Raw genomic sequence first — 20999 nt, 5'->3', positions numbered from 1 at the left:
TCTAGGGGTGAGATCACCTCCAAAATCTCAGAATTTGTCCAGCTACTAAAACAGCTGACAAGGGCTTCTCATGAAGATGGACATAACGGATACCTAGCCACACGGTTGCCATGGTGATTAAATGAGTCACGAGACAGAAAGTGTTTATGTGTCAGCCACTTGCACATTACAAGCATGGTACTTGGTGTGTGCTATAAAATAAGACACGGCGCCACCACCGTCGTCATCATTTTATGTGACTTAGAAGGAACGAAGAAACAAACAGCAGGAAGCGAAGGATCCCAGGGATAAGAAGGAAAACTGGGGGCCAGGCTGGAAGGAAATTACTGAGCAAGTGTCTCCTAGGATGGAGGCACCCCCTAAACAAGCCCTGCTCCTAAGAGGCCGAGGCACACAGGGAATGTCTACACGCTGACAGTCTCAGCAGTGGCTCAACCTCGGGACCACCAGCAGTGATAAGCCAGCACTTGTTAGGCGGACCAGGACCTGCCAAGCAGGCTGCTGGCTACCTACAGAAAAGAAGCCACTCAATGGGCAATGGAGACATGGGTAGGAGATCTCCCTTTCTCATGCAGTATCCTTGAGCTGAAGGGACCAGTCTCTAAAGCCCAGTGACGGAGGCAGGCCCACCTAACGTGGCTTCACCTGCCTCCGTGGCTGATGGTAAGGCGCCTAGCCCAAGTCAGAGACAGCGTTTCCTTGCACGTTCACTGTGTTATGCTCCGAAAAACTCGGAAGCCAAGCAGCAGGCAGAGTTTGAGGCCAGGATCAGCTCCTGTGTAGGTGGGTTGCTCTGACTCGCAGCCACAGTAACTTAGGCACTAAGTGGGATCCTCTAGAGAAGGCCCCTGGCAGAACCTCACAGGCCACCCCAGAACCATGGCTTTCTGTGGAGAACTTGAACACTGCCATCCACGAACTCACACCTTCCCCAGCAGGAATCAGGCAAGCTTCTAACTGTACCAAGACCACAGCCCCACGGTGGAATGTGGGTGGGTACAAGCTCCCATCCATAAGAGTAATGGAGCACCCCCGTGTGATAGGCTCAGGGGACCCAGAGATGAGTGAAAACCTGAGGGGACTTCCAGAACCTTAGTCACAGGGTCCTGGGGAGATAGGGACCCACCACACATCACAAAACAGGTCTTCTCCACGTGTGCACACATCCTTTGGTCAGGAAGGTTGGCCCTGCTCAAGGTCCTGTGGAAGGAGGAGAAGCTGGGGGTATAAATGCGAGGAGAGATGGCCATTTCCAAAGCAAAGCTTGCAGCCTCTGCTGGCTGAACCAAGGGTGTGTGCACACCATTAAATCAAGAGCACAGAGCTCCCGATACCCCAAGCTGGGAACCACTCCACTGGGCCTGGCTTCCAGGGAGTGGATGAAGAAGCCAGTGGTCTGAGAGATGGGCATTTCTACCCAAAGGGTAGGCTAACCCTCTGCCAAGGAAACAACCCCGGATCCTTTAGGAGCAAAAGCACTTGCAGCAATGCCATGGGGCCTCCCTCCTCACAGCCTTCACCCGCATCCACACCACCAGTTCACCAGACGGTGCATGCCTCTGCAGGCATATGCAGCTCCACACAGCTGCCTCCTCCTTCCCCTGGGGGTCCTTTACAATCGACACTTGTGACAGCCAGCCAGTGAGTCCTGCCATGCCCCAGCTTTCAGAAGTCTGGCCCCTGTGGGTGCTCCAAGGGATGCTGGCTCGACTGAACAGAACGAGGAAGACGAGGACCCACCTGGCTTCCACTGCCGTGTACGATGTTCTCTGGGGTTTCGTAGACCTCAGACTCCATGAAGACATTCTGGTTCTTGTCGTGATTCACCTGCACCCGCAGGATACGAAAGGAAGACCCGCCGAGATCCAGGGCGATGAAATCCCCCTTTTCTGACAAGGGAGGAAAGAGGTGTCATGTCAGATTGAAGTGTGAGAAGACCCTGGGCGGTATCCACCCTTTGGATCTGGCCCTATCTGTCTCTGCCGCCAGCCATACGGCACGTTCAGCAGAAAGTGTGCTCATCTCGCCTGGCCCTGCTGGAGCCACTCTAGTCTCACACTGCAGAAGAGGCGTGGAACAGGACACAAGGCTCCCTTCCACCTTCCTCGGATTCCTTAGCCCATTTAAAGAGCAGCACTGACACCCATAAATAAAGACCACACAACGCTGGCTTTTTAGTTTGTTGAGATGGGGTCTCAGGTAGCCCAGGCTAGCCTCAACATCGCTATGTAGCTGAAGATGACCCCAGACTCCCAACCCTCCTGCCTGAGCCTCCCAACTGCAGGGATTAAAGGTGTGTGCTGCCACACCCAGCTTGCACAGGATTTCAGCACAGGAAAAGCCTGTGCTGAGGTCCATCCTATGCCTGGGGTTCCTTCCACGTTGGCTCAGATGCCAACCATGGCTTGCCCAGAGCTCCGGTTACTCCTTGGGTTGATTTTCCATTATTGTTGTAAGATATATACAACATGAAGCTTAGCACTAGGACCATTTGAGTGCACAGCTCAGTGTCGTGAAGGACAATGCAAGGTTGAGCAGCTATCACTACCGGCGAAACTTGTCTATCACCCAATGTGACTTGGATACCATTAATCAGTAATTCCTCATCCCCATCTCTCCCTAGGAACCCCTACTGCACTGTCTGAAAGTGACCCGTTCTAGACATTTCATATGTGGAATCAGGCATAAATAGTCTTTTGTGACTGGTGGCTTTCACTTCGTGTAATGTCATTGATGTTACAGTCCGGATTACCAGGCCAGGAGTGATAGCCACCCTTGTCTCCTTAAGTACCAGTAGCCCTCCTATCCACGGCCATCAATATCAGCCTATGGAACCTCACTTTCCCTGAGAAGGATAACTAACACGCACAGCACACGCACACACAGTTTGCCATTTGAGTCACACATCATGCAATTCATTCATTCAAAGTGTACGTTTCAAGCCAAGGATAGAGGTACATGCCTGTGATCCCAGCACTTAGGCTAAGACAGAAGGATTACAAGTTCGAAGCTAACCTGGGCTACACAGTAAAAACTTGTCTAGGGTGAGTGTATATTTTAAAAAAATCCAAAGGTTAGGATATAGCTCAGTGGTAAAATACTTGCTCAGCATATGAGAGGCCCTGGGGTTGGTCCATAACACCACAAACAAAAAAATAAATAAATGGAATTAAACAACACTTTTCTGGGCATTTCATATAAATGGTTGCTTTTTTTCGCTTAGCAAAATGTTTCTCTAACGGGCCTCTACGCCGCACTGTTTATCAGCATTCTGCTCCGTTCTTTTCGTGGTTAGTGCTATCCATCCCACTGTCTACACATGCCACATCTCACTCATCCCTTCATTAGCTGGTCCACATAGGCCGTTTCCACTTTGGGCTAGTATGATCAACACTGCCAGGCACACTGGCACACATGCAGACACGCATCCTCATTTCTCTTGGCTGTATGCAGGGGGTCGGACCACCTGATAAAGCATGGTTAGCCTGTAGAAATGCCAGTGTCTCACAAACTGGCTGCATTACTTTCCTGTTTGTGATGGATGAAATCTCTAGTTTGTCTGAACCTTCAGGAACGCGTGTGTGATGTCATTTTCCACTGTCACCCACATCTCTCTGATGAATGCTGACGTTGGAACATCATCTACCTACAGACTGCCCATCTATATCCACCCAGACCCTTTGCTCAGATCAAAACAGGAGGGGTCTTGATGTCAGATATATGGGGGTATGAGGACTGATCACTCAAGCATGGCAATCTGAGTTCAACCCCCAAACCAAAGTAAAATGCCAGATACGGTGGTGCACATCTGTAAACATCTGTAACCCTACTCCTACGGCCACTTGGGAGGCAGAGACTAGAGAATGGGCTGGAAGCCTGTGGGCCAGCCTGGAGTGTACACTGCAGCAAAGGAAATGGGGGCTCTATGTCAACAAGGTAGGAGTTGTCCTCAGACCTCCACAAGCATGATACGGCATTAATTAGTAAGTAGGGCCAGGGATGTAGCTTAATAGTAGAGTGTTTGCTTAGCTAGCCTGGGTTGTCTTAGTCACTGCTCTATTGCTATGAAGAGACATCATGACTAAGGCAACTCTAATAAAAGAAAGCATTTAATTGGGAGCTTGCTTGCAGTTCTAGAGGGCTAGTCATCTTGGCGAGAAGCAGACAGGCATGGTGCCGGAGCAGTAGCTGAGAGTTCTGCATGTATCTGATAACCTAGGCAGCAGGTAGAAAGAGAGAAGACTGGGCCTGGCGTGGGCCCCATTCCCTGTGACACACCTCCTCCCCCAAGGCCACACCTCCTAATCCTTCTGAAACAGTTCCAGTAATGGGAACCAATCATTCTAACACATGAACCTATGGGGGTCACTTTCTTTCAAACCACCACATAAGTTCAGTTCCTGCCAAAAGAGAGAGAGTGGGATAAAGTTGGGGGTGGGGAGGGGAGAGGGAAGGGAAGGGAAGGGAAGGGAAAGGGAGGGAAGGAAAGGGTTGGACAGATAACTCAATAAAGTGCTTGCTACCCAAGCATGAGGACCTGAGTTCAATCCCCAGCACCCTGTAAAGAAAGCCAGGTGCAGTAGCATGTATTGTAATCCAGCACTGGAAAGGTGAACAGTGGATCCCGGGTGCTCGCTGGCCAGCTAGCCTAGCCTACTTGCTACCCCCCAAACCAATGAAAGACCCTATGCTAAAAAAAAAAAAAATAAGACAGACAGCACCTGAACACCTGAAATCGACCTCTGGCTCCCATACAAGCATGGCCACTCTCCCACGTATACTCACACAAATACAACAACAGCAGCAGCAGCAGGGCTGGTGAGATGGATAAAGCACTTTCTGCGCAAACCTGAAGATCTGAGTTCAGTTCCCGGACTCGCCCCCCCCATAACGAATGGGAGGAGAGAACCAACTCCACACAACTGTCCTCTGAGCTCTACACACGTACCCCAGCACGTGCATACCGCCATACATGCATCATATTCCACAATAGTAAGAAATAAACAAGTTTTAAAATATAGTAACAATAAAGAAAAGTGCAAACATTTAAAATTTTTTCTTGTTACTTTCGTGGGGCTGGGCATTGAGCCCTGGGCATACCATTGCTAGGCAAAAAAATTTACGTTTTCATGAAGTAGCATTTATTTCTGGTTTTGCCCTTTAGTTCTGTGTTGTGTATAAGAATCCAAACTGCAGCTGGGCTGTGGTGGTGCATACTTTTAATCCCTCACTCAGGAAGCAGAGGCAGGAGAATCTCTGCGAGTAAAAGGCCAGCCTGGTCTCCAGAGCGAGTTCCAGGATGGGCACCAAAGTTACACGGAGAAATCCTGTCTAGAAAAGCCAAAAAAGAATCCAAACCACCAAATGCAAGTTCACAGAGGTTCATACCTACTTTTAGGAGCTTCCCGGTTCCAGCTCTTACACTTAAGTCTTTGATCTACGTAGAGTCAATGTTTTGTACAGGATATAAAGTAAGGATACAATTTGGCTCTTTGTGGACAGACAACGTCCTGGCACTGCAGGCTGAAGAGACTCTTTTCCCTCACTGAATAGCCTTGGTATCCCTGCCAAAAATCAACTGACCATGAAAGTGTGTCTGTTTCTCTGTATGTTTTATGTGTTTGGGTTTTACTTTGTTTTGTTTTGAAACAGGGTCTTACTGTGTAACCCTGGCTGGCCCAGAACATTCTATGTAGACCACACTGGCCTTAAACTCAGAGATCCACCCATCGCTGCCTCCTGAGTGCACAGATTAAATCACGTACCACCAAACCTGGCTTTATTTTTATTTTTGAAGTTAGGGTTTCTTTTCTGCCAAAATAGAGTATTCTCTTTCATACAGTGGATAAATGCTTCTATTTGATTCATTATAAACTTTTATAATTGGGAAATTTTTTAGTTGCCAACTTGGTCTCGTGTTCAGATGAATAAAAGAAAGTGGGTTTCCTGCCATCGACGTTCCAGGTAACAGCTGAAAAGTTGGGGACCCTGGGCTGGCCCATCCTACCCTGTCCTGATCACCCCCCCCCCCCATCTCTACTCAGCCTCTGAAATGGGCACAAGGGAGCAAGGTTCCAGGGAGTTCAGGTGAGAGTAGACAGGACAACCAGAACATGCCAGGCCAGAATTCAAAATCATCTGAACGACACTGGACGACAGTAAACAAGAGGATGGATTGGAAGAGCACCCGACAGTGGCTGCTGAGAGCCAGGGGGCTCTCTTGAAGCAGGAACCTCCCTACCTGAGGTGTCCCTGGCTCCATCTGATAGGTGTCTCAGAAAAAAAGGGTTGCTACACCTATTTGAATATCACTTTCACCGCCCAAGAAATGCTGGGACAATATTAACTCCATCCCACAATTCACGGATAAGGAAGCTCCAAGCAAACTGGTCCTACCAGTGGCCAGGGGACCCTCCTTTCTCACCGGCTCATTGTTTTTCTTTTCTTTTCTTTTCTCTTTTCTTTTCTTTTTTAAGATGTCTACAGCCTTATCTCCCTCAGCTGGGTGAATGATAAGCAGATTGGAGACTGCTGCCCTGTGCAGCGGAGTCTGCAGACAGCAGACAGTCTGAGTGTCTAAGCTGGCTCAGCAGGAACCGCCTAGGTCAGTTACAAGGTCTGTCTGCTCTTCTGTTCTGCCAGGCCAGGGACAAAGAGAATGGCTTCAGGTAAGTGCCACAGGGGATTTGGTAAGCTCTGTTGGATGCCTGGCACTTCCTTAGCTCAAACTCAGTATCTTCCAGCCTAAATCGCTTAAGTAGCTAGGATTACAGGCCTGCACCAGCCTGCTTGCCTATCTATCTATCTATCTATCTATCTATCTACATGCATCTATCTACCTATCATCTACCTACCTACTTACCTATCTAATCTATCTATCCACCTATCTATCTATCTATCTATCTATCTATCTACCTATCCTCATCTCCCCCTCTCCTCTCTGACAAGGTCACACACAGCATAGCCTTGTCTTGAAGGCACAGCTAAGATGACATTGAACTTCTGATCTCCCTGCCTCCACTTCCTGAGTGCTCAGATTACAGTGTGCCAACAGGCCCATTTCAGGCTCACTCATCTTATGAGGCCAGCTGAGAGGGGGTGGAGTCAGAAGAATATGGTCTGCGTTTTGCCTTCTCTCTATCTCCTTCCACATCAGCGATATCAGTGAATTCTAAAACCCTCTTCACCCTTCCTCAGGAACTGTGCTTACACAGGCCCCATCAGGGTCCTATAGCCAGGAAAGGTTGCTTAGAAAGGCCCTCCCTCCCCACGAAGTACATCCGCCCGCAGTGCAAGGGCGATGCTGATAGAACTCACTATGCTTCTTACAGTGCCCTACAGGTCCCAAAGCCCCCAGAGCAGGGAGAATCATGCCCTCCATTTCATGTTTATTATTTCGTTCAGTCCAATTAGATATTTCTTTAAACAGAGGAACTCGCTAGGCCGTGTTGGCACGTGCCTTAAATCCCAGCACTTGGGAGGCAGATTTTTGAGTACAAGGTCAACCTGGTCTACAGAGCGAATTCCAGGACAGGCTCCAAAGCTACAGAAAAACCCTGTCTCAGAAAACAAAACAAAACCAAACAAACAGAGGAACTCATGGCAATTCTCCTGCCTCAGCATTCCCAACTGCTGGGATTATAGGTATGAGTTGTCAAACTCCCTTATGCCCATTTTACAGACGAGGCAACAAAGGCTGAGGCTGAAGTAATTTCTCTGAACAAGTCAGTGAAAGTGCTGGGGGTTTCTCCATTTATATGGACTTTGTTTCTTTTTACCTCCTCTTCCTTCAAATTCAGCTTCTTGCACCAGCAGCTGACTGCCCTCCAATTTCCTCTGTGTATCCTTAGTCTCCGATCTGCCTTCCCACTCCAGGGGCCTCCAACTCTAACCCCTCCCAGCTTTTCCCATCCTCCGGGGGGAGGGAGCCAGTCTTCAAGAGAAGAAGGCTCATTACGCAAGGCTCTGAAGGGCCTGGCATCTCTTCCCTTCCATCGATGGCCATTATTACCAGGAAATAATGGAAAGCAAACACAGGGCCAGGTGTCTCTCTGAGCACCAGCCTGTGTTGGAATACAAGGCAAACAGAGGCTGCCTTCATGAAGGGACCTGTGAGTGAGCTGCAGGCAAGCCAGCCCAGGGACAACCTTCATCCTAAACTTCACCAGAACCAGCTCTGAAAGAGGGACCCACACGCCACTGGAACTTCGAGTCGTCATAGCCAGTACTAATTAGATCAAAACAGGAAGGAAATAGCACGTGGTGGTGCTCACCTTCAACCTACCACACTAGAGGCAGAGGCAAGCATATTTCTGTGAATTCAAGGCTAGCCTGGTCTACATAGTGAGCTCCAGGCTAGTTAGGACTGTGTAGTAAGACCTATCACCAGAAGTATCTATCATCAGACTGGAGAGACGGTTTCAGCAGTGAAGAGCATTGACTGCTCTTCCAGAGGACTGGAGTTCAGTTCCCAGCACCCACGTGACAGTGCACAACTGTAACTCCAAGATCTAACACCCTCAGACAGACAGACAGACATGCAGTCAAAACACCAATGCATATAAAATAAAAATAATTAGTATAAAAGATATATCTATGACCATTGTGAGTGTGGCAGCACAAACTGCAATCCTCCCTCTGGAGAGGCTGAGGCAGGGGGACAGCTAGTTCAAGGTCAGCCTGGTCTACATAAGACTTTAGCTCATTTGAAAAAACAAAAACAAGAAGGGAAAACTATGACCAAATACACTATAAATCATTCTGCTTTGCATGGAAGAAGATAATGGGACATCTGTATGTTTCCAGAAAATGTTTTGTGGCTTCTCCTTTGTAAAGAACATGCCATGAACCCTGGGAGAGACAAACATCCAAGAATACACAGCCTCCCACAGCTCCTGGACTAATCGGGACCTATAATAGCCTTACCACTAAGTGGGGCAGGGGGAAACCTCAGGAATGAGACACAGTCAACCCAGAGCAACCGCATGAGAAATACTGTCCACTAAAAACATCCAAGGGAGCCGGAAGAGACAGCACTGGCTGCTCGTGCAGAGGACCCGGGTTCTATTCCCATCACCCACCTGGTGGCTCATAACCATCCATAACTCCAATTCCAAGGCATCTGATGCCCTCTTCTGACTTCAGAGAGCTCGAGCACACACATAGTGCACATACATACTTGCAGGCAAAACATTCACATACTTAGAGAAAAAACCCAACAACCCTCACACCTTCATTCCAAGCACTTAGGAGGCAGACGCAGATGGATCTCTGTGAGTTCCAGGCCAACCTGGTCTACAGAGTGAGTTCCAGGTCAGCCACCACCACAATTCCAGATGAAGAAAACATGGAAGCAGACTCTGGGGAAAGCAGTTATGCTAAAGCAGACAAAGTCCTTCCCACGCGGGACTGCTCAGGGCCTTTAATATCAACCTCAGGTCCCCACAGGGAACTAGAGAATGGAATATTTCCCAATGAGTGGGCTTTGTCTGGAAGCATGTGGAGGGGGATGGCTAGGTTTGAGACCCTCAACCCTCAAACCTGGATGGTGGGGAAAGTGGGGGAGGGGCACTGCTTGAATAAGGGTACTTGACGGGGCAGGTGGGAGATGCGAGCTCAGAAAGAAAAAAAAAAAGAAGACATTTCCTGCCTGTTCCTCCTCCCTGATTACAGTGATCAGGTAACCTTCCCAAGCCTCCAGAATCCCCACCTCCCCAAGTCCAGCTCACTTGCCACTCTCTCCCCTCCCCTCTCAGCTGCAAAAGGCATAGCTGAACTCAGTTAATAGCCATGAGAGAATCTTTGTCTGTTTATGGGCTCACCCAAGGCTAAGAAACAGTGAGAGTTAACACACAGGGCCTCCCTTCCCCAGTCACAGGCACCAGAACACTCTGAGAGTCTAGCAGCCAGGGTTGTTCTGCCCATTAGAACTGCTTCAAAAGCTGAACTGCTCTCAACCGACCCTTGAAGAAACACGCCAGACTGAGTTGGAGCCAGCTCAACTCTTGAACAAAGAAACAGAGATAGAGGCAGCAACATGTGTACGGTGAGTCCCATTATAAAACAGGACAAACAAGACAAGTGGTAAGGCCGGCTATAGCCGGGACTGTTCTGGCTCTCAGCCAGATTGCGCAGCAAGCCCAGCACTTGCCCTTTGCTGGGAAAACATCTGTAAAAGCTGCAGTTTTGCCGGCACGGGCATACGAGCTGTTTCAAACCTTCTCAAGACTGAAAATCCAGGCCTCCAGAGCAGCAAAGAAACTGCAGAAGGGCGGAGGCCACACGCAGGGGAGTGAACTCTCAAAGAAATGACTTCTGGGAACCTGGCTCCCCTCGCGGCATGCTGTGGGTGAACCCCATCCTGGTGCTGGAGTGACTTCAGCATGTACCTTTGCAAACTAGTAGTAACTATGAATTGGCTGGACAAAATGGCTGCCCCTGAGCAAATGAGGCCATGGGCTCCCAGCTTCCACTTCGCCCGTGATGAGCGGATGCCAATTCCCTGGTCAGGCCTCGGGGAAAGTCCTTCAACTCCCTGCAGCAGGCAGGAGCCACAAGAACGCAGACTGAGGGAGAATTCCTGGTGCTCCCCTGATATTGTGTAGGGAGTTTGTCCAAACGGGGACTTGAATGCCCTACCTCTGAGCCCAAGCCCTACCCGGTCACCAGTCGTGTTACTTATCTGGGGCACCAAAGGGAGGATGGCCGGGTGCTTGGGATTCCGACGAACCTTTGGCTTATTCTAGAGATGGAGGATAACCCCACACAGTACCTGAAAACCCTAAATGCCATACTTTCAAAGTGTCGCATAGACCTGCCCCGGAGGACAGGTCAGCATTTGTCCAATGTGGTGCCATCAGCCTGGCAGACAGATGACAGATGGGTCGATATAGGGATAGAGGGATAACCGGATCAACGGGAGAACAAGAGAATGGGTGGGCAAGTGGGTGGGTAGGAGACTGGGTGAATGGGTGGGTGGGTGGAGAGAAAGAGAAGAATGGGGAGATCAACGGGAGAACAGGTGGGTGAGTGGGTAGGTGGATGGATGGAAGGATGGAGGGAAAAGATGGACTCACGGGAGAACAGGTGGGTGGCGGGATGGCAGATGGACCAATGGGCGAGCGGAAAGCAACACCTGAGCAAATGCCAGGCAGGATGGTCACAGGGCACTCGGAGCCCAACCTCGGAGACTCACCTGAGCCGTCAGGGATGGACCTTACAAAGGTCGGCAACATCTTGACCGTGGCTGTTGGGTTATAATCCCGGGAAAGGCCATTCTTCATCTCTTTCTTGAAGCGTGTCAGGATATCTATCAGAATTTCATCAGAGAGCCGCATGGCATACAGATACTTATCAATCTGGGGGAAAGATGAGGAAGGAGAAGAGTAAGTCTGAGTTCAAGGGAGATTCGGTTTGGCTCCAGCCTGACTGGGTGAGACAGGGCGAGAAAGTGGTGACCTGGACAACTGAACTTCAGACACACTGGAACAGCCCCGAGGGGACCAGAGGAGGCTGTCCAGCTCCTCAACTGGGCCACCCAGAGCAGGTCCACAGGCGCTCGTCCCTCTTCCTCACCTACAAAATGAACAAGACAACTCCAAGGCCCCTTCCAATCCTGGAAGACTACAAGGCAAATGCTGTCTGGTCCCCTAGGATACGATACAGGCAGGTTTCCTCCTCCAACAGAGGGACCGTAAGCATTCTTCCCACTATGAGTGAGGGCTGGTACCTCAAGGTTGGCAGGACCATACAGGTTAAGATCATGGACTCTGGGGGCAGCCACACAACTTCAAGGCCTAGCCCTGTTATCTAAGACTTGCATGGATTTGTTTATTCAGTTGAAATAAAATAGGACTTAACCAGGCAGGGTGGTGTATGCCTATAATGCCAGAACTCAGGAGGCTGTGGCAGGAGGATTACAAGTTCAAGGTCAGCCTGGACGATACAGCAAGGCTCTTTAAAAACAAATAGATCAATTAATGATCAATGACTGGATGGATGGAGCAGTAGTGCCAATGGGTTTCCTTGGGCACGTGACTTTTTAAAAGTTTTATTATTTTTAGTTTATATGTATGAGTGCTTTGCCTGTGTGTGTATCTAAGTGCGCTGCCAGATCCCCTGGAACTGGAGTTAGAGATGGTTGTGAGCCACTATGTGGGTGGGAATCAAACCCAGGTCCTTTGCAAGAATATCAGGTGCCCCTCCCTGCTGAGTCATCCCTTCAGTCCCAAATACAATTTCTAAGCAGGTAGAAGTGGTCAGCCAAAGAGCTAGGACTTTCAGAGAACACGGGTGGCTAGTCCCAAGAGGAGGCATTAACCTCACCCTCAGAATGTATGGGGTCAGCGCCAGGGGCCCCATGCCCACATGTGGGGACTCTGTGCCCACTCAACATGTTCACAGCTCCAAAATAGATCTCTGCCCTTTAAACTTTTTTCCAGTCCCTGATGCTCTTCCAGTCCACAGGCTCTTAATCTCAAACCCCTGGGAGGTCACCGACTGTCCTCTCTATTTAAGTCGCTCAGAAAGCTTTTTACTGGGAGCTGGGGGTATCATTCAATAGAGTACTTGCCCAGCATGCGTGCAGGCCTGGGTCAAACCCAGGTCTGGCAGCACATGTCTGTATCCCAGCAGTAGGCAGGTGGAGACAGGAGGATGAGGAGCTCAGCTCCTCCTGGCTACATGGGCTATAGAGAGAGTCCCTGTCTCAAACAAAGTATTCACGAGGGAGCTGGTGGTGTAGCTCAGTGGGGTACAGTTCCTGGTACAAGGCCCCCACCACAGTGGGGGCAAGTGATTACTGGCGCCGTCGATGCTCAACAGAAACTAGACACCTGTTCTCGTGGGGAGAGCCTTGTGACGTCCCCTGGCTTTTTTTCCTCCACCGTTGCTCTCTTGGCTTCTCTGCACCTATAAAATCCAGCTGAGCCCGAGCAGGTAATACTGAAGATGTCTGTCCTTCCATTCTACTCATCACCATGGGAGCCCCTCACAGGCAGGTCCGGTCAGTTCTCTCCCTCCCTTCCCTGCACTGCCACCCCATCCCCAAGGTGCCCACTCTCAATATCAAGACTCTCTGACCGTACCCGACCACACTCCCTAGCTCCTGCTGCTGCTGCTGCTGCTGCTGCCTCAGGCTCCTCTCTCTGGTCCGGTGGTCACCTCCACCTGAAATGCCTTCCTTCTCTTCCCAGCTACCCAGCCCTAATGAGCCCCTTAAGATCTAGGTCAGGGGTCACTTGCTCCTGAAACCTCCCAAGTCCCCCAAGGCTGGAGCTGACCCACCATCCCTTGGTCCTCAGCACGGATCACAACTTCCTGTGTGTGTTCCCTCCGCAGTACCTGTGCTGTCTGTCTCAGTCTCCCCAGAGCTGCCACCCTCCTTTGGATCCCTGAAGCTGGATTTATGACCCAATAACACTGATAAGACCTTGCTGCTGAACGTGGCATCTTGGACTCACTGTTCAGAATGGCTAGAAATGTCCTGACTAAGGACAGAGTCGCAGGCCAGGTCACCTCTGCATATTTGCTCTAGTCTCCAGGCCTCCCTCTAGGCCCTGTTGTCTCCTGTTTCATAGATAACCATGGTGCTAAGAGTCTACCAGTCCTCTGTGACCCAAGGGAATCACTGTCCCCCGTCCCCGTGTCAGCCAGCCACTCTTTCCTTTCTCCTTCATGCAAAGTCAGAAAAAGGACAATCGGAAGCTACAAAGAACAAGATAGAAACTGCCAGAAGCATGGCTCTGGGTGGAGACTCACAGTGTTCTACCCCAAGTCTGGCAGCACCAGCGTGGGCACCAACAAAGGTCACAATACAAGCATGCTAGAGAAGCCCTGAGGGGGGCGACGTCAGGAAGTGTGTCTGGGCAAACGCAGGTGCACATGTAGCTGAAGGTAAGCGGAAATCAGTTCTGTGTGGATGGAGCAGATAGTTCAAGAAGTGAAGAAATCAAGAGGACCACCCAGAGCTGGTGACATCACCCAGAGCCCCGAGAGCCATGCCAACAAATACAGACCTGATTCCAACACATGGCAAGCCTAAGACAGCGTCAGAGAGGACCCAGTGAGATGATGGCGCTTCCGAAGGAGCAAGGTGTCTGCACAGAGTAGGGACCTGACCCTCCAGAAATAGTCATGAGGCCACCCCAGCTTTCTGGACATGCCTCACCTGCCACCCTTCTCACACAACATCCTGACTGTCTCATCAGGCACATGCCCATCCCTTCTGACAGTGTGGGTGCCCCAGGGAAAGGAAGTGTATTGAATGGAGCTTTGCAAGTCGCTTGGCACAGGGGCAGCTTGGATGTTGCTGGCTGCTGGAGTCCTGCTGCAGCCTGAGTGTGGTTTCCACAAACCAAGTGTTTTCACGTCCAGCGTGTCATTTACCCTTCAAGAAGACCTTGTCGGGGAGACGTTCTTAATCCGTGTTTTACGGCTGCAGGAGCATGGCTACAAGCACCTACAGGATCCGTTCCAACACAACCAGGGGGTACAGTTTTGCACCAGCAAACCTAAGGCTCCCCCTGCAACCATCCTTGACCCTTGAGTTGGATACGTAGAAAGAAGGTTCTAGAAAATGCAGGACTCTCTGAAGCTCCTCAGGTGTCCTTGCTCCTAACTGGGGGATTATCTCAGTACAGATACTAATCACAAACCCCAACATTTCAAGTTGATCCTGGCCCATAGAAAGCCAAGAAGTTCAAATGAAAGGGCAAGTTGGGGGACCTTTCTCTCCTGCTCAAGTGTATGAGTCACCGTGGGACAGAACCCCTCTCAGAAAAGACATGGAAACCAGAAACTGGCGTTACTGGAGTTGTCAGGATCTTGTTCGAGTTGCCTTGGCTTGGCCACCTGTCCTCAATAGACCAATTAAACAGACAAAGGCATTAGCTTCTCATTAGGCAAGCAGAGAAAGGCGATTTAGTCAACATGGCCACACTGAAGGGGAACAACAGAAGTTTAAAGGCACACCCAAGTCTGTCTTTGGGGTTCAGGTTGAAATAGAGGGTAAAAAGGATACATCGCTAAACAGTCCCCATCAATGTGGTCTTTCCCACTGTGGACCCATCATTGTTTCAGGTCCTGGATCTTGGAGGGTCCCCCAGGTGGTCAGCACTGGGTGAACCGTCTGCCGAGGAGACAAGCTCCTCCTCTGGCTGGTACCAAAACCCCAGCCTTTTCCTTTCCCAGTGTGAGACTCCGGGGAAATTTTAATTCCACACGGTTCATTGTCTCTAAGATCTAATGGGCCAAGGAGGACAATACCTCCTCCATTTAACACATCTTCACTCCTTCCAAGATGGTTACAGCCCCAAGCTCGCCTGTGTCTGCCCTTCGCCTGAGACTGTGCTTGTGTTAATGGAAAGAGATTTATCCTGGTGCACAGTTCCGGCTATACAGTTCATCAAGGCTCAGAAGACATGGCAGCAGGTGCATTAAGGCCATGGGTTACACGAGTCCACAGAGAACGCTAGACAGTCCCCTCTCTCCCAAATCCTCACACCCACCAACACCCCATAAACACACAGCCCCACCCCTTCTACTGCGAGTCTGCCCCATCCACTGCTGCCCAGGTGCTCTGGTTAGGCACTAATGACCCCAGACTCCCTCCGGTCTCTCCATGTTATAACTGATCATGGGGACTCAGCACAGCACGTCTCCAGGTAGTTCTCACAAGCCTCAGGCTTGGGAACATCTTGCCACACGACAGGGACTCCCATGTGCTCACTCTAGTACATGGTACACCACACAAGTCTACAGGGATCTCAGGCTGACAGGAACATTGGTACCCCATGCCGAGTCAGGCCTGTATCTCCTGCCTGAGCCAGATCAGACTCCAGGGCCTTTGCCATCATCCCATGTGGGGCCAGTCCTACCCGTGAGGATTGGAACCTCAGGGGCTTTGAAGCTCAGTGCCTCCCATATGGACTTAGGCTTAGGCTGCAGACTCCATCAGCAGAAAGAATGCTACCTTGCCAAGTCCCCTGGCCAGAAGCCCTGTGTCGGTGAAAGAACTAGGAGCCTGGCACTGGACACTATTCACCCACATGGCTGTGCCTGACCCCAGTCCCACCTCCTGATCCCAAAAGAACAAGCACAAAAAAACAATTCAAGACTAGACATGCCCAAGTGGGCAGGCCGGTCGTTGACAGGATTGCCAGTAACCACTGGCAACGCGGGCATTTAGGCTTACTTAGGCTTACAAAGGAAGGGCATGGTCATGGAAAATTTCACCCCTTCTCCCATTCACTCTCCATGGGAATTGAGAATGGGACGGAAGCTGGGAGTGGTGGCACACACCTGTCAGGCTGGCACTGAGGCAGCCGAGGCAGGAGGATTGCAAGTGTGAAGCCAGCCGTGTTTGCATAAGATGCTGTTTAAAACTAAGTAAACCTGGGCTGGGACTGCAGCTCAGTTGCTAGCATGGTTGCCTAGCATGCAGAAAGCCCTGGGTTCTACCCATAGCATCACATATCCCAAGTGTGGTGGCACAAGCTTATGATTTTAGCATGTGGGAGCTAGAGAGAGGAGGAACAGAAGCTCAAGGTCAGGGCTAGAAAAATGGTTCAGTGGGTAAGAGCACTTGCCATGAAAGCAAGAGGACTGAGTTCAAATCCCCAGCACGCCTGTAAGAGTCACACATACTCTATACATTCCTGTAATCCACAGTGTTAGGAGGCGAGGCAGGTGGTGCCCATAAAACCCACTGAGTAGCCAACTGAACAGGGAGCTTGGAGTTCAATAAGAGATGACCGCTATATACATACGTGGTGGAGCGTGATAAAGGGAGCTACCCAGCAGGGTGGAGTGGTGGCACATGCCTTTAATCCCAGCACTCGGGAGGCAGAGGCAGGTGGATCTCTGAGTTTGAGGCCAGTCTGATCTGCAGAGTGAGTTCCAGGACAACCAGGGCTACACAGAGAAACCCTGTCTTTAAAGAGGGGAGGGGGCGCCACTCAAAGTCCTCCTCTGGCCTCTACACATGTGCATACATAATCCACACACAATTGTATGCACACAGCATACACCATTCACAACCACACACTGAAAAATTTTGAGTCACTCTATGTAGGGAGTTCAAGGCCAGCCTGAGCTAGTGAGACCCTGACTCAGAGATAAAAAAGTTTAAGGAGGAGGGCAAAGCAACAGGAGTCTGGAGCACAAGCCTCCACACTGAGTTTTCCAAGCAAGGCGCTTCACAGAGGAAAACTGGGCAGCTGGGAGCAAAGGGTTAAGAAGTTGGCATATGTGTGGCGGAGATTTCAACATAGGCTCACTTCCCTTTTCCAAGCAACTGAGACGGGGGACAAGGGGTTTGGTGCTGATTAAGGTCACTGGCGTTAACACTTGCAGAGGGCTCTGTCAGACAAGTGCCAGCCGTGAAGCAGGGTTGTTTTCCTCCGTGCCACTACGACAGGTAAAGCCATCAGGAAAGGCCATTGTCTCCAAGTTAGAGGAGAGGACATTGAGAACCACTGCTCTACAAAGTCACGGGGCTTCTAAGCAGAAGCTGTGTCTGGACTCTAGACAGTGTAGCCCCTCACTTGGGGCTTCCCCCTTTTTTTCCTCACATGTTGGAAAGAACAGAGGGGTTGTGGACCAACAGCTGGGTTCAGATTAAGGACCTGCCATATCTTAGCTGGGTGATTTTAGTAAATTATTTAATCTTTCTCAGTCCTGCTTTTCCCACTTTTGAGATGGGGACAATACTTTCATCTAACAGATATTTGATCAAGATTCGAATCATGAACTAAAAGCCTTCTTTCCCCACCCGAGTGACATAATCCTGTGTTCTCAACTCACTTTGTTCTTAAGAAATACCTTAAGAATGACTTCACTACAAATTATATTAACCCATTTTATTAAAAAAAAAACATTTATTTTTATTTTACATGTATGAGTGCCTGCATGTGTCTATGTGCACTGTGTGCTCGTGGAGGCCAGAAGGTGCCACTGGATACCTTGGAGCCACCTGGGTCTCTGCAGAAGCAAAGAGCAGCTAGTGCTCTAACACCAGGAGTTACCTTCCCAGCTCTAATATCAACCCACTCTGTAGAAAACGACAGGCGACAGACAATAAGCCTAAAACATTCGGGGCAAACCAGAGGTTCTGCCCAAATCCCCAGAACACTTGCAGTTTTGCTGCTTTGAAAAGCAGTAACAAGCCAGCACCATAAGCCATCCCAGCACCAAGTGCAAGGTCATCCTTGGCACACAGAGTTCAAGACCAGTCTGAGCTGCACGACACTGTCTCAAGATACATAGGTCAGGGATGGATGGATGGATGGATGGATGGATGGATGGATGAACAGAAAGAAAATGACAACAATAATATGTACTAATTTTTTAGACCAGTCAAATACACTTTTTATTTTGGGGTACAAGAGTGTAAGTTCTCTCCCACCCCAAGACACCCCTGCTTAGTGGGCTCTGTGTCCTTGGCAAGCTTTCCCGCCTGCACAAATATGCACATGATACTGGCTCTTAAATTTTGCTTTATAAAACTGGAAATCCCCTGGGACACTGGATCCCTAACTCCACCTTCCTCTCGCCTCTGTGAATTGCTTCTAAGACCTGCTTGAGCCACACAGGAGCACTGCTAGGGACACAGGCTGGCTGAACACAGGACAAAGGTGGGGTGGTGCCAGCTCTAATCTGACTCCTGGCTTTGTGCTCCTGGCAGCCCCTTAGCCTTCCTCCCCTACCCTTCCCACCACCTATCCTGCGGGTGTATTCAGTGACCTTGATCCACAAAGGCCTCCCCTGTGCAAGTCCTCTCACAAGCTGGTTCCCACCGCACAGTCTGAAGAACACAGAGCACGTTAATTCCACTACCCCAAGGAAAAGTTACAGGTCAGAGAGGTTCCTCACCTGGCCAGCCAGAGAACTACAGTGAGAAGCTTCCCCACCATCCCCGGTCCTTTGCTCTGTCATCTAAACCAGATGGGTCCAAATCTTCTGACATTGCAGTGCAATGCAACCTATATAGGGTGAGCTTGGGAGCCAGGCGTCCCAGCACTAACTCAGAAGGCAGAGGCAGATGGATCTCTGAGTTCAGCCTGGTCTACACAGTGAATTCGAGTTCAAGGACAGCCAGAGATGGTGAGACCCCATCTCAAAAACAAAATCAAAACAGAAATTTCATGCGTTCAAGGCTAGCCTGGTCTACAGAGTGAGTTCCAGGACAGACAGAGAAACCCTGTCTCGAAAAACCAAAAAAAAAAAAAAAAAAAAAAAAGAGTAAAAAGAAATCTCATACTGTCTTAAGCAAGTTTATAATTTTATGCTGATCTGCATTCACAGCTGTCCTCAAGAGTCAGGACGGGGGCTTCCCCGGCGGCACTACTGTCACAACTCCAACCAGCCATAAACAGTGTGCCCGCTGAGGCTGGCAGAAAGCATGCCACAACTCACTCCCCATCAGGGGCCGGTTGCCTACGTACCCACCCATTCCCCGGTCATCACGGGGAGAATGTTCAGAAACCAGAGCAAAGCCGGAAGGCCCAGGCCCACCAGGCCCTCCCTAGTGACTGGTGCCATCTCAGGACCAGCCCAGGATCTGTCTACTTCCTACCGCACATGGCTCTCCAGCTGCCAGCCCCACCTCACGGCTGCAGATGGCCGCCATGGAGGAAAGCAGTATCCTTCCCACTGCTGGGAGCCAGCTTCTGAGTAAGGGATGGAGTTAGCTGCAGGGAGAAGGGGGGCATCTACAACCCTCTGGGGGAGGTCCTGGAGTAGCCGTAACTACCAGTACAGTATGCTCATGCTCTGAAAGGATTGTCACCCAAATTTCCTCCTTGTAGAGGAAATGGCTTCTGTGAGTCTTGCTTTCGTTCTTTTGAAACAAGGTCTCACTATGGAGCCCTGGTTGGCCCAGAACTTGCTACATAGATCAGGCTGGCCTTGAACTCACGGAAACCTGTTTGCCCTTGTCTTCTGAGCGCTGCCATTACATGACGACACCACGCTGACTGACCCGTCTCTTGTTCCTCCAAGCCACCTTCAAACTCACCTTCTGCACAGGACATGCCATGATCCACCCGGCCCCACGCCGCCGCCGCCGTCCGTCCCTCTCCTCAGCATCCCCCCCAGCCTTAGGTGTCCTCTATAGAGAAGTCAGCCGGTCCTGGCACACACATCACGGTGTGTGTCTTTCCTGATGCCGCAGGAACACATGCATGGTCCACACCTTTGCTGGACTGCTAGTGCCTGAGGGGCAGGTGCCTTGTCTTCTGCCCCGAGTGTGTACCCCAGTCCTCAGCCTGGTGCCACGATGTGGCTTCGTCTGCTGGGCTGGGTGGCTCCTCGGCTGGGCGGGAGGCCTCAGAGGGTTTGCCGACTAAGATAAGGCCTACTGCCTCCTTTTCCCCAAACGGCCCAGAACTTCTGTCCCAGCACCTAACCCCCTCCGTCCCTTCATATAGCGCCCTTAATTGGCTGAGGCCCAGCAGAACACAGGGGCCCTAAAGCTAATCAGATTCTTAGTTCCTGTAAGAGGGTACCCAGCAATCTGCAAGTCACCAAAGAACCGGAATATGAGGGCACATGTTGGGAAACTGAATTCCCTGCAGAGGTTCTCCAAAGGCCTGCCTCAAATATCTCCAAAGCAAAAACACAAACAGGACCGTCGCTCTTCTTCTGGGCCCACACACAGCCCTCCAGCGCAGCGCTTATGCTGCCGAACCGTTTCTTTTCCTTCAGCTGAGCCCCAAGAACTCCTCACACAACTCCATCCACAACCGCTGCCCCCAGCTTCTGTTTGGTTTATGTTCTTATTCACATGCACACATATGCACAGACGTGTGGAGACCAGACGTTGGTGCCAGGTTCCTCAATCTTTATAACTTCTAGTTTTCATTTTTGTTGTTTGTTTTTTTGAGAAACGGTTTCTCTGTGTAGCCCTGGCTGTCCTGGGACTATGTAGACCAGACTGGCTTCAAACTCAGAGATCCTCCTGCCTCTGCCTCCTGGGGATTAAAAGCATCTACCACACCTGG

At 50.4% G+C, this 20999-nt stretch overlaps 1 protein-coding gene across 1 annotated transcript in view; it reads right to left on the bottom strand.

Annotated features, from left to right (window-relative positions):
* Nucleotides 1-20999, bottom strand: part of Hk1 (hexokinase 1) — a 65185-nt gene that overhangs the window by 32258 nt on the left and 11928 nt on the right. Inside the window, exons 2-3 of the mRNA XM_041655743.1 lie at nucleotides 11195-11357; nucleotides 1741-1889 (exon numbers count right to left, since the gene is read on the bottom strand). Of these exons, the coding sequence (XP_041511677.1) occupies nucleotides 1741-1889; nucleotides 11195-11357 (312 nt within the window). The remainder of the gene's footprint in view (nucleotides 1-1740; nucleotides 1890-11194; nucleotides 11358-20999) is intronic.

The sequence above is a fragment of the Microtus oregoni genome, unplaced genomic scaffold, assembly GCF_018167655.1.
Source record: "Microtus oregoni isolate MIOR12 unplaced genomic scaffold, Mior012 000007F_ref0000211, whole genome shotgun sequence".
NCBI lineage: Eukaryota > Metazoa > Chordata > Mammalia > Rodentia > Cricetidae > Microtus > Microtus oregoni.
The sequence above is the reverse complement of the archived record's forward strand: the minus strand, read 5'-3'. Positions and strand labels throughout refer to the sequence as shown.